This window comes from Myotis lucifugus, unplaced genomic scaffold (genome assembly GCF_000147115.1).
Source record: "Myotis lucifugus unplaced genomic scaffold, Myoluc2.0 scaffold_51, whole genome shotgun sequence".
NCBI classification, from domain to species: domain Eukaryota; kingdom Metazoa; phylum Chordata; class Mammalia; order Chiroptera; family Vespertilionidae; genus Myotis; species Myotis lucifugus.
This window is the reverse complement of record NW_005871099.1, coordinates 2,898,518-2,914,845: the sequence shown is the minus strand read 5'-3', so window position 1 is coordinate 2,914,845 and position 16,328 is coordinate 2,898,518. Positions and strand designations below refer to the sequence as shown.

The 16,328-nt window shown below is 35.2% G+C and overlaps 1 protein-coding gene across 1 annotated transcript in view; it reads right to left on the bottom strand.

The window, feature by feature from the left end:
* PCLO (piccolo presynaptic cytomatrix protein) overlaps positions 1-16,328 on the bottom strand; it is a 274,100-nt gene that overhangs the window by 40,618 nt on the left and 217,154 nt on the right. The window contains 5 exon segments of the mRNA XM_014455816.2: positions 5,823-6,017; positions 8,014-8,194; positions 10,079-10,150; positions 10,837-10,930; positions 15,837-15,863. Of these exon segments, the coding sequence (XP_014311302.1) occupies positions 5,823-6,017; positions 8,014-8,194; positions 10,079-10,150; positions 10,837-10,930; positions 15,837-15,863 (569 nt within the window).

Below are 16,328 nucleotides of genomic sequence, written 5' to 3'. Positions count from 1 at the left end.
GAGCCCAAAGTAAAATAAGTGCATTTTAAAAATTAAGTTTAACTTTGGTAAAGACACCTCATAATCAGTACTTAAGGGACTCTGGCATGTTAAAATTAGGCCTTTCTCTTCCTCTCAAATAATGCATTAATAGTTATATCCAATTATATAGGCCCATAGCTCGGTCATTTGACTAAGGCACAGCATACTAAAAAATAAATTTGATACTTAGAAAGGCCGATTGACTTGCTATTCATGTCAGATGAAATGAACATACACATTCCCAGTGTGAATCAGACATACATTATGTGGGTGGCTCCGTGCAGACCCATGGCTACTACTGGAAAAGAACCAACATACTCCATCGAAGGCAGGTCAGTGGATTCGTCTTTGTGAATGGCGGTCCATAAACAAGAGACAGTGTCATATGGTCAGAGCTATTCATTTACTGTCTGTGACTCTGCACGTGTAGCAGAGAGTACTGACAATAAATGTTAGATGACTCCAGAAAGTTGAAAATGCACAATTCTAAGGACATATGGAAACTCTTAAAAAGAAAAAAAAAATTACCTTTTGTAATAATTCCCTCCACTCCCAGTGCCCACCCCGCTTCCCACCCCAGCCACCCACTACCACTTGCCCAAGAGGGCCACTCCCCAGAGGGATGGCTCACTCCGAGTTCCCCACGGCCACATAAGCATATGAAGCTCTTCTGTGACAGGTGCCGCAGCGAGCCTTACTGCACCTGGTTTCCAGCAGGGGTCGGTCTGTGGAAGTAGCTTCAGGCTTCTCTCCTACAATCGGGCCCCACCTAGGAACTCAATCATAATCCTCCACACAACTAATTCAATGATTCTTTTCACCTAGCCTCACCAACCCATCCCAACAGGTCTTCTTGCCCAGAGTGAAGGGAAATTTCTATTCACCCTGTGTTACTGGTTCTCAACTTAAAACTCACCCAACATCTTAGCATCAAACAAAAATAGCTCAGGAATTTCCAATTGCACTTAAAATGCAATATATTGAATGTTGAATAAATTCATTTGCAAGGTTTTTCAGAGTGCTTCAATTTGTTTTCATGTTGGTATGGTTTACAAAACAAGCAAACAAAAAAACCTCTTTACTTTTTAAACTCTCTTCCCTGGTTGGTGTCACTTTCTGAAAAGACAGGGCCTGCGTTCAACCCAAACAACTGGCTTGAAAAAGCCATTTGCAGGGATTTCCAAATACAAGCAAGAGTTGTTTAGGCATCAGGATGATCTGGCACAATCTGTCTAATGTTCCCCCTCAGGTTTCCTAGCATGCAACTAAACCCCAGAGGGAAAGGAAAAGTTCCTTTGGCTTACTCCTTAATTCTTGCCTGACAGGTATTTTATGCTACTTTAAGCAGAAATCCGCTGAAAAGCTCAGAAAAAAAATAAAAATAAAAAACACTTGAAAAGCTCTTTAGGGACAATTTCGTCACCCTTGGCAGAAATGACACACTGCCTCCTCTATGGACTCTGCTTCCTGCCTCATTGCGCTTGTGCAGTGAGAGGATTTTATTTTTGTGGTTTGTGGCAGCTTAATCATCAGCCTTCAGAAAAGAGGATCATGTAGGTAGAGCAGCAAGTATAAATTGTATTCATTTCTAGAAACATCTAATCATGTGTTGGAACTTGGGTGAGAAATAAATACATAAATGACAACTGTTTTTATTGCAATCAGGGGAGTTCGATTTCAAAGGAGCTAATGTATTTAAAAAGTAAAGGCTTAGGCTCATAACAAGACTAGGGTTATATTGCCGACTTTGAAAATTTCTAGCTGGATGGTCTATCCTAGCCCACTGACTCTCTAATTCAGTGGTTCTCAACCTTCCTAATGCTGCAACTGTTTAATATATAGTTCCTCATGTTGTGGTGACCCCCAACCATAAAATTATTTTTGTTGCTACTTCATAACTATAATTTTGCTACTGTTATGAATCGTAATGTAAATATCTGATATGCAGGATGTATTTAGGTGACCCCTGTGAAAGGGTCGTTCGACCCCCAAAGGGGTTGCGACCCACAGGTTGAGAACCGCTGCTCTAATTGCTTACTCAGAAAAATATAGGCAATGAATACCTCATCGCCTTGGTGTGATAAAATGAGAAGATGGACGACAAAACAGTTCATACAACATGAAGAATTATTTCCATGCAGGTTGTTGCTTTCAGAATGCAGATGGGATTATATGAACTCAATTGTGAGGTTTGAGATGGGAGACTTTTATCCAATCTCTTAAAATCAATAATAATACTTAATTCTGCAGTTAGTGAACAAGAACTTGATGGCTCTTCATATGATTACATCTCTTACCATTTTTTTCTCTTTAAGCTTTGAAGTCATTATATGGCATTTTATAGAAATTTAATTCTATATTTGCCACTAGTTGTTTGGCAAAAATTATATTCCTGGTACATTTATAGTAGTAGAAACATAAAATATTTATATTTTAGAAAACAGGGCATTTGCTTTATTATCTATTAAAGTAAAATTAAATAAGAATCTATGCTATGGTATATTGATTTCCTTTTGATTATAATTTCAATAAAAAATGATTTCAAGATTCAATCATAGCACTTTAAAGTAGGAGAATATCCACTGGAGCATTATTCAAAGAAAGGGGATTAAAAACAACGTGCTACAAATTTTAACAACAATATCTAGAAAAAAATCAGACATTACAGAGTAGTACTTAAATCACAATTAAACATAGAATGTGAAATAAGGTAAGTACTTTACTATTTCGATATTTATAATTATGAAATATTTGAAGAAAGAAAATGAATACCATTAAGAAATCAACAAAATTTATTTGATGGAAGAATAAGGTCAGAGGAGGAATTTAAGTAATTTAGAAAAGCACTAGTAAGGCTAACTAGAAAGGGTAATTTGTGCTTTGGAGCTAATCTATAAATTGGGCACATTCAGAATTATGCTAATGTTTAAGCTAATTGCTTATAAAGCAAAGGCTTAGGCCTAGTAACAAGACAAGGGTTATAGTGCCAATTTTGAAAAATTTTAGGTACCTAATTAAAGAAACATCATAGCGGTTTGCTTTTCATACTACCACATATATCTTCCTTAGCCCCTAAATATCTGATTAGTTCGGATAAGAGTGTATTAATTTTTTTAGATTTTCTGAGAATAAAGAGAAGTTCTATAGAATAGTTTAAGGATTGACTTTAATTTTGTGAAAGTATAGAATCATAAAATAAAGTATTTTAGGGCTAGAAGAGACTTAGGGGGCAAATGCTGCTATTCTATTTAGAGAAAACAACACTATATTTTATATATGTTTTTGAATTGAATTTGAAGATAATTTTATAATCACTTTCATTTGATTCCTGTCACTGGCACCCTTTCTCAGGGAAAATTTCACAAATGTTGGGTCAAATTAGGGACAGATATAAACTTGCTTTCTTTTCTGAACATAGCTATGGAATTAAGTTTAGATGCATCTCTACAGCAAGGGCTCACAGAATTTGTTTCCTCTATCCAGGACCCTGAGAAGATTGTGAAATAGATCAGATGTGGGAGAAAGAAAGAGTGGAAGCATTGCCTGGGGGTCCCCCAACTCCATTATTTACTTACATGTTTATTATGTAAGCTCTGATGCTTTTATTTGGAAATAATTTTCCACCTATTTTATAATGTTTTTGACATGAAGCTTTGGTCTGTTCCCCAAATCACTATTATTATAGCTCTCACTAACAATGGAGCAGTGACTATAAATACTCTATAGCAAGGAATCAAATGAGAAAGCAAAAACTGACACACTCATTTTAAGCTGCATCATATAACAATGGCTCAGAACCCAGTAGTTTATGAATGAAATAAAGATACTTTATTTATTACACAGGCACTTGGATATTCACATGCCCAACACGATACACTTAACAACTACGGAAACATGAGTGGAAAATGTCTGTTTGTAGGATAAAGAGAAGTTTCACCATGTAAAGGTGAATGAGTGCATTAACATTTTTTTCCCTTTACTTTCCTCTAAGAATTTCCAAAATCCACTGAATTTTTTAAAAGTTACACTTGAAATGATATGTAACAAAAACTGATCTACATATCCACTGGTACGCTAACTCGAATTGTGAGCAGTTTAAAGTTTTATCACAATGCAACATATTTATAGTCATGCTTGAACAGATTAGGTTAGTAGCATGCATTCCATTCTGCAATATGAATACTGTTAATCTATTTCCCAACAAAAGTCAAAAGATGCCCAGTGCATAGAAAAATACAAATCACTGTAGTCAATATATTATGGGGCGGATCTTGGGACTTACACGGTGATGATGAAGTCCTGAAATGCCATGCCCACAAAAGCACATTAAAAAAGGGATAAACATATTTTATCAGACAATCTCTAAAAATGAAAAGACGAGGGCTTTACGTTTGGGGAATGTTCTTGCTGTGTGCTTTGAATAGTGCCTTTCTGCTCACCTCCTTCTGGCTTGACTGGTCCATCAGACATCACCTTCCTGAGGGCTAGCTGGCTTTGGTCTTGGTTGCCATTGGCTGGTGGAGGCAGATTATCAGACTGAGTTCTTTGAATGGGGAGGACGCCTGCTATGCTGTGTCTGTGCTGCTTCCTGGCATGATTAGACTGACCGCTTTTATGTGCTGCTGGGGCAGTGTGGGTGAAATGGAAACCCAGAGTATGTATCCTCAGATGGAACCAGCTTAGATGTTAGTCATGCAAACAGAAGTGATCTTTTGCTCTATTTAAAGAAGTTGTGTTTTCAAATGCCAAAATGACACCACATGCACAGCACTAAAGGGGGTTAAAACTGGCTGTTTCTTTGGACATTATGACTTTGGGAGATGGGGGGAACGTTAATCTTTCGCCATTGTCTGGCTAATGCCTCTTGGAAGTAACAGTGCGTCTGCATCTGTAAAAATATCTGTACTTAATATGTTTTTATATATCAATTGACTAAGTTTTCACAAATTAAATGAAAATACGGAAGTTAAAATGGGTGAATTGTTAGACTTCTATTGATATGTTGACTTTCAAAGGATTTCCAATGGTTAGAAAAAAACCACCTATAAAGTCTCTGCTATCATATACAAAGTGTGATCTAACAGGAAGGACCTGATTGTGCTCCTTAATGAGGTTTCTGCCTCATCACATATGCTTATTCACATATTATTAATATTATATACTTTCTTGAGAATATAAGACATGTGCTTTTCTTCAGAGATTTCTTTTTCCAAAAGACTATAAAGATTTCCACATGGGAAACTACAGCATTTCACATGCGTTATCTATTAAAGTTTTTAAGCTTGAAATGGCTTTTCCCCCTATGTTCTAGAACTTGACTATTGGTCACATTACTCTCCCGCCTCAAATTTTTGAGTGTTTTTAGATGCAAGAATCTCATGTATAATCTGCTTTAAATGCCTGTGTGTGTGCTTTTTTGGTGTCATGCCTGGAAAATTGGCAGCCACTGTGCTTATAATTCCTGTATTCTATAGGATAATTAAGTGCACAACAAAAGGACACACAACGTTGTTTGCCTGCAAACATCACAGACACAGCTATCAAATACTATGAGCCAGGTTGGATGGATGGTGGAGACAGAGGAGAAACAGCCAGTTTTACTGCAGTCTATGTAAATTAAAAAACTCTAAATAAGAAAGAGCATAATTATGTACTGATAGTTCTTACACAGACAAAGGGACAGAGAACAGAGTGAGCAGGATGTGCCAGAAACAGAAAGCAAACAGGGAAGGACAGCAGGAAAGAAAGGCAACAGATGAACATTAAGCTGCCATGCTGAGGAACTTATTTGCGTCTTTTACTTGGTTGAAGGCGTTGTTGTTGCACGGCGGCTTCAGCAGCGGCTATAGCAGCCCCTGCGTCTTCCAGGTGGGTCTGAGTGACGCTGGTTTTGCTTTGACTGCGAGATGGTCCGTGAGAGCGGAGATGGCCTTCAGATGAGGATTTCGAGCTACCAGGACTACTATGGGATTTCTCAATGGTGGGAACCTGCATGTCTGGTTACAAAAGAGTAAACACGAGTTAGAGTTGCCCCAGCATTCCTCCTGTCAAGCTTGGTCTCACATTATTTGAAACTGTCTTGAGATTTAGGTTAATCTGTTTCTTTTTTGGCTCTTTTATGAAACTGATCACCATACAGTAATATGATCACATATTTGGGAAGCAATTTGGGGAGGAAAGGCAAATGGATGACAATTTTAATAAGAGAAATTTGAGAAGAGGAATACATTCTAACTAACCTTATGTGAATGAATAAATTATAGTTTCACAAAGCAGCTCTGCTAATTCTAGTAGGGACCTGGTAAGAGACAATAGGAGGACCTGTAAGTAAAAATGTAGTGAATTCTTGGATGAAGGCGTGTGAGTCACTAGGAGATATTAAAAGTGAAGATTGTAGAATCCTCATCTCAGGTGATTTTTGAGAATGTTTATATACCTCACACATAGTCATAGAGAGGAGTCTTTACATTCATGATCTTCCAGAACATTAATCAGGGCAGAGTTGATCTGACTAAATGGAATCCATAATTAATCTATAAAACTCATCCATCTAAATAATCTATAGCATTCATTGTATCAGTGGTTTATCACATCCATTCAGTTGGCTACTGGACATGGATGGCCTCAGTTTCCTATTTCCTAGAACATTTGCCCGTACAATTCATTCCTTTTTAATGGTCAAAGAACTACTTTCAAGTTGATGTACTCTCCGAGAGAAGAAGAGAAGGAAGCAATACTTTGATCCAAAATAAAAATTTGTATTTAGAACTTCAGCATATCAAGGTAAGATACTACATGGTTATTTCATATAGGCAGTAACTCAGTTTATGAGGAAGATTAATGTTGTGTTATATAGTAATTGGTAATGAACCTCCCAAAGGATAAGCTAATTCAAATGGGAATGCTGTGCCTACTGCAAAATGCAATGCATGACATTGATATTTAAAAATATTATTAGTTGTTGCACTGGCTGTTGTGGCTCAATTCAAAAGACGACAGGTTCATTCCTGGTTAGGGCACACACCCAGGTTTTGGGTTCAGTCCCTGGTCCAGCCTCGTACTGAAGGCAACCTGTTTCTCTGTTTCTCTCTCTCTCTCTCTCTCTCTCTCTCTCTCTCTCTCTCTCTCTTTCTCTCCCTCCCTTCCTCTCTCTCTAAAATCAATAGAAACATGTCCTTAGATGAGGATTTAAAATACTAATAATATTAGTTGTTTTAAAAATATATTTTTATTGATTTCAGAGAGGAAGGGAGAGGGATAGAAAGAAACATCAATGATGAGAGAGAATCATTGATTGGCAGCCTCCCACACGCCCTCTACAGGGGATGGAACCCAAAATCCTGGCATGTGTCCTGACTGGGAATGAACTGTGATCTCCTGGTTTATAGGTCTATGCTCAACCAGTGAGCCACGCCAGCCAGGCTCATTAGTTGTTATTTTTTTTTTAAATCATAAAAATAGCTCAAGTCCAATATTTAGGAAAGTTTTAAGTAAATGTCAGCGTATAAATTTTGATATGATATATAAAAGGAAGGTGCAAAATTGTGTATAATCATATATGTAATGGCTAAGAATATATTTATGAAAATAGGGATTTAAACAATTAGAAGAAATATGTATAAATGATGATTATGTCTAGTCAATGAACTCTTGAGGATTTTTATATTTCCTTTAGGAAATACCCAAATTCATCTTATGAAATCCTATTAACATGGATTTTGAAAGTTGGAAAAGAACCAATAGCTCATATAACCCAACCTTCTCCATTTTGAAGGTTGAAAATTGCAGAGTCAGAGAGGCGAAGATCATGAACTTAATCATGGGCTCATCTGAGACTATATCCCATTTCTCCTTATCCTTTGCATAATACTAGATTAAATAATTCTAATATAATTCAGCCTTCAAAATATATTCAATATGCAGGCATTCATATACAAAAAGATCCTGAATGAACAAAAAGACAAAAGCTTTTCTACTTGAAACATCTCCTACCCTTGGACGGGTCAGGGAAGATGCCATGGCTTCTGCTTTTGATGACAGATGGCTTTGGGGACTGCTGGCTGCTTTGACCAGAGTGGGACTTGCCATGATCAATGCTTTCAGTCTGTTCTTTGAGCGGATACCACCTGGGAGTGTTATCAAGGTGAGATGTGCTAGATAAATCAATCAACACCTGAAAAAGAGTACAATAAGTCAATATAATTTATAAATTAAGCTATAATAAATTCATTACTTTTTTCTGTGATCTGAAATTTATTCAAGGACACAAACCCCAGGATAATGAGGTTGTCTTCCTAATTTTTCTTCATCCATGGTATTGGGATAAGAACTTGTACATATTAGATATTTAATGAATGTTTGGTTAAGCTGAACTGAATAAAATCTTTAACTATTAATTACATTTTTTGGTGATGTTATAAAAAGGTAGAGGGAAGAATTGCTTCATGAAATAAAACCTGGTTAAATGGACACATTCTTGTCTTCAAAGTGGCTAGCATTTTTGAAGCTTGATTTTAGGTACAAGAGGGACAAAATTAAAAAAGAATGAAAAATTTCCAATTACTAACATATTTCCTCTATTTTAAAACATACTTAGTTCATATCTGAAATAGAGATATAACTAAGTTTATGATGAGAAAGCACTGTGTCATGTTGAATTGGCAGCATTTTTACTTTCTTAGTTGTTCATCAATAATAATGGAATTCATAGTTGCTGGCATCTTAGGTTTGATGAGATATTTAAAAAGAATATCATCAGCACAATGAAGATATTCTCTATGTTCATGTAAATATAATAAATTATAAGAACTTCAGTAAGTCATTTTTTTAACATAGGGCACTAAGTCAGATGTAACACTATATATATCCTGTCTAAGATCAAGATTAGTCTATGTGGCTGTACCAGCATGGGGCCTGCAGATGAAGTTCAAATGGTCTAGGTGGAGACTCTAGGAATCAAACCAGGCCTCATACCACCTAGACTACACAAATGTGTTCTATTGTCTCTATCAAAAGGATATATATATATATATATATATATATATATATATATATATTTGTATCTTTTTGGAGATGATTTTTTAAACAATAATTTATAACTTCTGCTTTAAGCAAAGATCACTACAAAAAATATATATTTTTGAAATATGATTTAAAAAATCACAGGATCTGACTTATGCTACCAGATTTTATGTTTAGGTTAGATTCCTAAAGAATTTATATAAGGCTGTTTTTATTGTTTTCTCTTCTAGTTTGCTTCTTAAAATATTTTGAAAGATTTTTCTCTGGATACTTGCAAGAAATAAGAATGTAAAATGTCACATCATTCATACATGCAGTGAGGAATAGCAATTAAGTAAATTAAAAATGCATTTTAAAAATTCTAGTCATTTTATAACAATAAATTTATCTCAAATCTTTAACATAATCATTTGAATTCAAAGCATGATCATATATCTTTTTATCAAAACAATTGACATATAATTTTATTAATCAATGTCACTCCAATAAATTCAAAACAAAATTTGGAAAAAGCAATCCCTTAAAAATCAAAGGCAATTTAAAATAAATGAGCCTAACTCTGTACTCAGTTGATAGAATAACCACACAGAGAGAGATTATTCCATGAAATTTTGAAACACAGCAATATGACTCTACATCCATCCCTAGTGGAATATATCCTAAGGACAAAATGAACTGCAAAAATTCTTAAACCCATATTTAATGTTTTTTTCATATTTAATGTTTAAATAATAATATTCATGGTGGTATTTGTATGGTTATTCTTCCACTGTTATGTGTATTTTGTGCAATAAAGCAAATGAGTAAAAAATAATTTCATCTTGCAAATTAATTATTAAATACATCAAGTGGCAAAGTAAAAACCATTTCTTGAGTTGCTATCCATCTTTAAGAGTAACTAGAAAATAAATTCTATCTACCAAAGGACTTTATCCAGAAGTATTTATCTTATAAACTTAGATCACATGCTTTGCATAAAGCACTAATTGGCAGTTTATAACAAAAGCAAATAAGGAAAAGCAAAGCAAAGGCTCACCTCACCAAGAAAGTCATTAGAAGAAAATCTATCATAATCCCAGACTGTCACCTCCAGTGTTTTCTTCTTGAGCTACAATTCAAATCAAAATGTCATTCACATCATTTCTCATCATAAATTTTCATTACACTCATATTATAGACTCAATTATTTTCACTTCCTTAAAAATCTTTTCATTTACATAAAAATACCTGAAACATTATTTAAAATTATGTGGGCTTATACTAAATATTATGTAAAATATCAATGACTTTGTAATCCAACCTAGTATGATATCATGAGACCTCACTATTTTGTAAATTTTGTTAATATCCTGTTAATCTACCCCTCATATTTAAAAGTAGAATTTAAAATCTATAAATACGCTTTAAATACATGGGATATAGGTTTCAAAACTGTCTAGGTTATTTAGACAAAGCATTTGAATTAGAGTTTTTTTATTTTCAGTAAATTGCCAAAAAGCACAATAGTGCTTCTTATTTCTGCAGGTGAATTTAATTTATTTTTAATTCAAAAACACATATTACAATTTATATCCAGCTTCGCCTCCATAGTCAATTTAGAAATCTTCCCGAGGGCAAATAATAAACCTCATTTCAGAAGACAACTCATTTGTTAGTTATTGCATATGGATGTCTTCTTCCTGTTCTATATGTAGTCTTTCTCTCTGAAATTTAGATTCTAGTGTTTCAATAATTTTGTCATTACTATTCACATATTATACTAAATCTGTCACATAGAACATCATCATTGCATACCTGTTCCATGGAGATACTTTTATAAATTACTGTTTGATTCCACTCAGGATTAAGACTTTTCTGAACATATTTAGTCCTTCTCTTGTACTCAGCACTGAATTGGAAGAAAAGAAAGAGTTACCTTGATTATTCACCTTAAATGATGACTTCATAGTCAACCTGAGGGGCATGCAGATATGTTAAGATGATATTTTGTTTTGAATCACTATGCAATCATCTCATCATACTCATGTCTTAAACCTTATTTTAAGTTAAATGCACAATGAATATGTAAAAATATGTTGGTTGTATTTAGGTTTATTTGCCCTAGAGTAGTGTCTAGTTCAGTGATGGCGAACCTATGACACGCGTGTCAGAGGTGACACGCGAACTCAATTTTTTAGTTGAGTTTTCTTTGTTAAATGGCATTTAAATATATAAAATAAATATCAAAAATATAAATCTTTGTTTTACTATGGTTGAAAATATCAAAAAATTTCTATATGTGACATGGCACTAGAGTTAAGTTAGGGTTTTTCAAAATGCTGACATACCGAGCTCAAAAGGTTCGCCATCACTGGTCTAGTTTGTCTGCTTTATCTATAATTTAAAGTTTTTAAAGTCAATTTAAATATACATATTTCCTATTTAAATATATATTTCATATAGATAATATAACTTAAATACATGCATGTACATGTAAAATATTAAAAAGTTAGGTAAATTTTAGAGTTGCTTAGGGAATTTCTGAATGGTATATACTAAGAGTGTTGTGGAATTAAAGATAATTACTATAAATATTCACTTTTTCCCAGATACACTCAAATAACTAAAATTGTTTGGGAAAAAATTTAGATGTTCATTTTAATAGAGTATCTTAATCTTAATAATGAGTTGGTTCTCCAATTCTCTCCAGAATCAATGTATTTGTGGCCTTTATGATTAATGGAGGAAAACACACCTCATTTCTGAGCCCCCTCCATCATCCCTGGCTGTCCTGTGTAAATGCCAATGAATTCCTTTGCAGTCTTTTTGCACTTGCATTTCCTGACACGCAGAGATGGCCAGACAAAACTATTCCTTTAGTAACACTTGGGTGTTTTTTTAAAATAATTATCATGTCCTGACCATCTTGAGCATGATCCCAATGGGCTGTGTTGGCACATTACACAATTACAAGTTGAAGATGGCCAGATAAACAGGGGGATTAAATGTGAGCAAAATTCAGGTTGAGAAAATAGTAGAGCTCAATTTCTTTTTTCTTCCATGTTTAGTAAACACACTAAATTCCCTCACGGGAAGATTTCATAATGATATTATATTAGGACAATTAGCTATATCTAATAATCAGAGAAGTTTTCTAATAAGGAGTGAAAATAAAAAGTCAATTTATCAATATGGGACATGGTGTTTATAAAAAAAACACTAAACCTTCATTCTTGTGAAGTTTTAACTAATTTAATTTTTTCTTGTTTTTTTATTATTGGCCAGTCACAAGATATGCTTTTAAGATAGACAGAAAAATATATTTAAAACATAATCATTCTACCTTAATCCAGCTGAAAACAGTTCTCTGAGTTTCTCTTTTTAATTTTAAATTACTGATAATGAAGAATGGAATATGATGGTTTCTTTGTATTTACCTTTTATAAAATTAACTAAAATTTAAGTTCATCATTTTAAAAATTATTTGGTTTTTCTTTATTGAAAATATATATATATTCCTTTAATGCAAAACTATATTTTCAATAAATGTATATAATTTTTCCAAAATTACTCTTCTTTCAATTTGGAAGATGTGCAGAGTACATCCCATTTTATAAGCTATTTTTCTGTGCAGTAGTGTGTTTATGGACCCTCCCTTTATTTTCCTCTGTGCTTCCTGAGGTCCAAGACAGGGTCTGTGTTGTCAACTCTAACCCCAGAACCTAGCACAGTACCTGGAGCAGTCTGTGCTAAATATGTATTGGATGCACCCCCTAAAGCATTCTTGTACTTTTTTTTCTTTCACAATTCATTGCAGTGAAATAATTTTTGGCCTTCAAATTGTAAATATATAAAACACCTGGGTCTGCTCTACATGGGACGTGTAGGAAATCGCTCATGCTAACAAGGATGTTTAGAGAAAGTCCAGCCAGGAACTAGGTTTACAGGTATCATGATAGCTAAAATCAGCTTCAGTTATACCAACTCACATTAATGGGAAAACTTACGTACTTTGTCCAAAAGTGTAATGAAAGAAAACCAGGATGAGATCTCTCACATAGCCTTATTTCTATTTCTCAATTATACAGGGACAAGTACTGAGTTCATGGGCTCTTCAGGCTCTTTCTTTGTCTTTCTTTGACCTCATCTTGGCTGACATTTGGGCTTTCTGAGCTTATGAGTATATTGAGCAGAGGGTGGAAAGAGAAAATGAAAGAAGACAAAAAAACTGGACCAGTGAAATGACAAATGTATTACATTTTTTTATTATTATTCATTAATCCTCACCCTAGGATATATATTTTTTCCATTGCTATTTTTAGAGAGACAAGTGGGGAGGTAGGGAGGGAGGGAGAGAGAGAGAGAGAGAGAGAGAGAGAGAGAGAGAGAGAGAGAGAGAGAGGAACATAGGTTTAAGGGGGACACATCTATTGATTGCCTCCCTCACGCTCCCTGACCAGGACCGGAGATCAAAACTGCATCCCAGGTACATGCCCTTGACCAGGAATCCGACCCATCACCCCGCAGTGCACTGCCAATGCTCTAACCACTTAGCAACACCAGCCGGGACTTCATTTTATTATTGAAATTGAAGAAAAGAAAGATGTCTGATTTTCTATATAGTATCCTAAAAATAATTTGAAATAATTCAGTAGCCTAAGCATTCTGATCTTTTTCTCCCAGAGATAACTGACCATTGGCTACATGAAGCTTATTGTGCATATTAATAGCAATAACAACAGCTGCCATTTATTGAGAGCTTATTAAGTGCCACCCATGATCACTTTTGGAATATTGCTCCAGGTGTTTCACAAAAGGCCCAGGAGGGGGCTGTTGTAAGTCCTATCATTGAGCGAGAAAGGAATCATTTTAGAAAAACCTCACAACTTGTACTTGGCAGGGCTGAAATCCAAATGCAATTTTTTTAAAAATATATTTTATTGATTTTTTTTTACAGAGAGGAAGGGAGAGAGATAGGGAGTCAGAAACATCAATGAGAGAGAAACATCGATCAGCCGCCTCCTGCACATCTCCTACTGGGGATGTGCCCGCAACCCAGGTACATGCCCTTGACCGGAATCGAACCTGGGACCTTTCAGTCCGCAGGCCGACGCTCTATCCACTGAGCCAAACCGGTTTCGGCAAATGCAATTTTTTAAAGACTTTACTCACTGGCCTCTTCAGCCTAACTTACAATGTCATTACCTGGCCATTATAATTCCTTCTCTCATTGCCAGTTCTCAGAGATGATGATAAAAGTGACTTCCAGATGAAATATAGGATGAGAAAGTGATTTCTATATCTTCTACATTGTAATCCAACACAGCCTAGACTATTTCAATCATTATTTACACTCACAAAACATGTTTTCTTCTAAGGTAAATATAGACAGGTACTGTCATTCTGACAATGTCCCCCCAGTTTCTCTCGATAAAAGACAGCAAGGTTCTGAATAAAGTGACTGATAATGTATGTTCTAAAATGACACTATCTCTCCGAAATAAGTAATTTTGCGTGTCAGTCTGACATCTGGATGGCATCCTGAGATGACAGAGCCAGTCCTAAAAAGCAACCTTTCACAGTATCATATTTTACTATTTGCCACAATTATGTAGCTGCAAGGAAACAAAAAAGTTTCTGGGCAGTAGAAAGACTTGGTGAATAGTCTTATTCTTTAAAATACTTAAACATTTATGCCTTTAAAAATCAGAAACAGCCTCTTTTGGGCACAGCTTGTCAGGATTAGTAAAAATGTCAAATTTTAATGTCACTGACAAAAACAAATCCTGTACCATTAATATTCTGGTGGGATTAAAATTCTCATCACCTTATTGCTACAGATGGTACAAGATTCTCTTCCCTAACTGAATAACACATTTAATTTATAATGCAATGAGATGTGCCAATGGAAACTTTTGGCTATGTTTCCAGAGATAGCCTTAGCTGACAATGTAATGATGCAACAGTTTCCGACTATTGGCAAACAAAAGGTGCTCATATGTTGCTGCTAATCCTCTAGAGCAGGCAGTTATGGCATCCTATAGTGCACAGCAATCATTTTGTCATGCAGAAGGTATCGGGGCATGGAAATGTTTCCATATCAAGGTTTAAGTGAAGGATAAAGACCAGACAACTATTGTCTTTAAGATGAGCTATACATCTAGTACTAGACATCCAGATCAGTTAATTCCTTTTAAAAATGACTAGATTTTTAAAATTTGTAACAGAAGACCCAGGTGAACTTAAGGCATGATTATAACATGGGAGGCTACATGAATTTTAGTGTAAGCATTATGAATAAAAACTTCTGTGCACAGCCATGTAGCTCAGTGGTTGAGCATTGACCTATGAACCAGGAGGTCACAGTTCAATTCCTGGTCAAAGCACATGCCCGGGTTGTGGGCTCAATCCCCAGTACGGGGCATGCAGGAGGCAGCTGATCAATGATTCTCTCTCATCATTGATGTTTCTAGTTCTCTCTCCTTCTCCCTTCCTCTCTGAAATTAAAGATATATTAAAAACAAACAAAACTTGCAACATGCCTAATTTCATGGTGATATTTCCTTATTCATACTCTTTTATGTTTTAAATATTTTCTAGTTTTCTATGTTCTATTGCATACATCTGCTAAAACTATTTAGTAATGTTTTGGTTGGGACAATTTGCTATTTGTCTAATTGACAGACACCAACATGTAGAAAATAAAAATTACAGCCCAGTTGAACTGTAGGTGCATGTACAGGAAAAGGCAAAAATAAAATAAAAAACTCTAAACAGTACAGCACAGCTTAACACTGAAAGAAAGCCAACTCTACCTTGCATTCTGGACAACCATGACTTGACTGCATTGATTCCAAGAGCAGAAGTGAAGGATACAACAGGAAGTAGGAAAGACAGAAAGAAAAAAGTTAGGAACAGAAGTAAGGAAGAAAACATGAGAATAATAATTAGGGAGCTATACCACAACCTACAAATGACATGAGGCAGAAAATAATATTTTAACTAAAGTGAAAATAATACCTCACAAGTGCAATAGAACCCCGTGGCCTCAGCCACTGGAATAATTAGGAGTAATTTAATAAAGGACTAGGAATTGAATAGGAGTAGCATATTAGCCGCCTTTGGGCCAAATCCCACCAAGCAGGAATGCTTTGTTTGACAAACTGTATGAGGATGGTTTTAGGTGGGAATCTCACTCTTCATTTCACTATAGTTCCCACCTTACCCTGCTACCCCAGAATGAACTGACATATTTATGTTACCTGCCTGTCCTTTCTGCTTATTCAAGTGTGTAATAGTCTAACTGA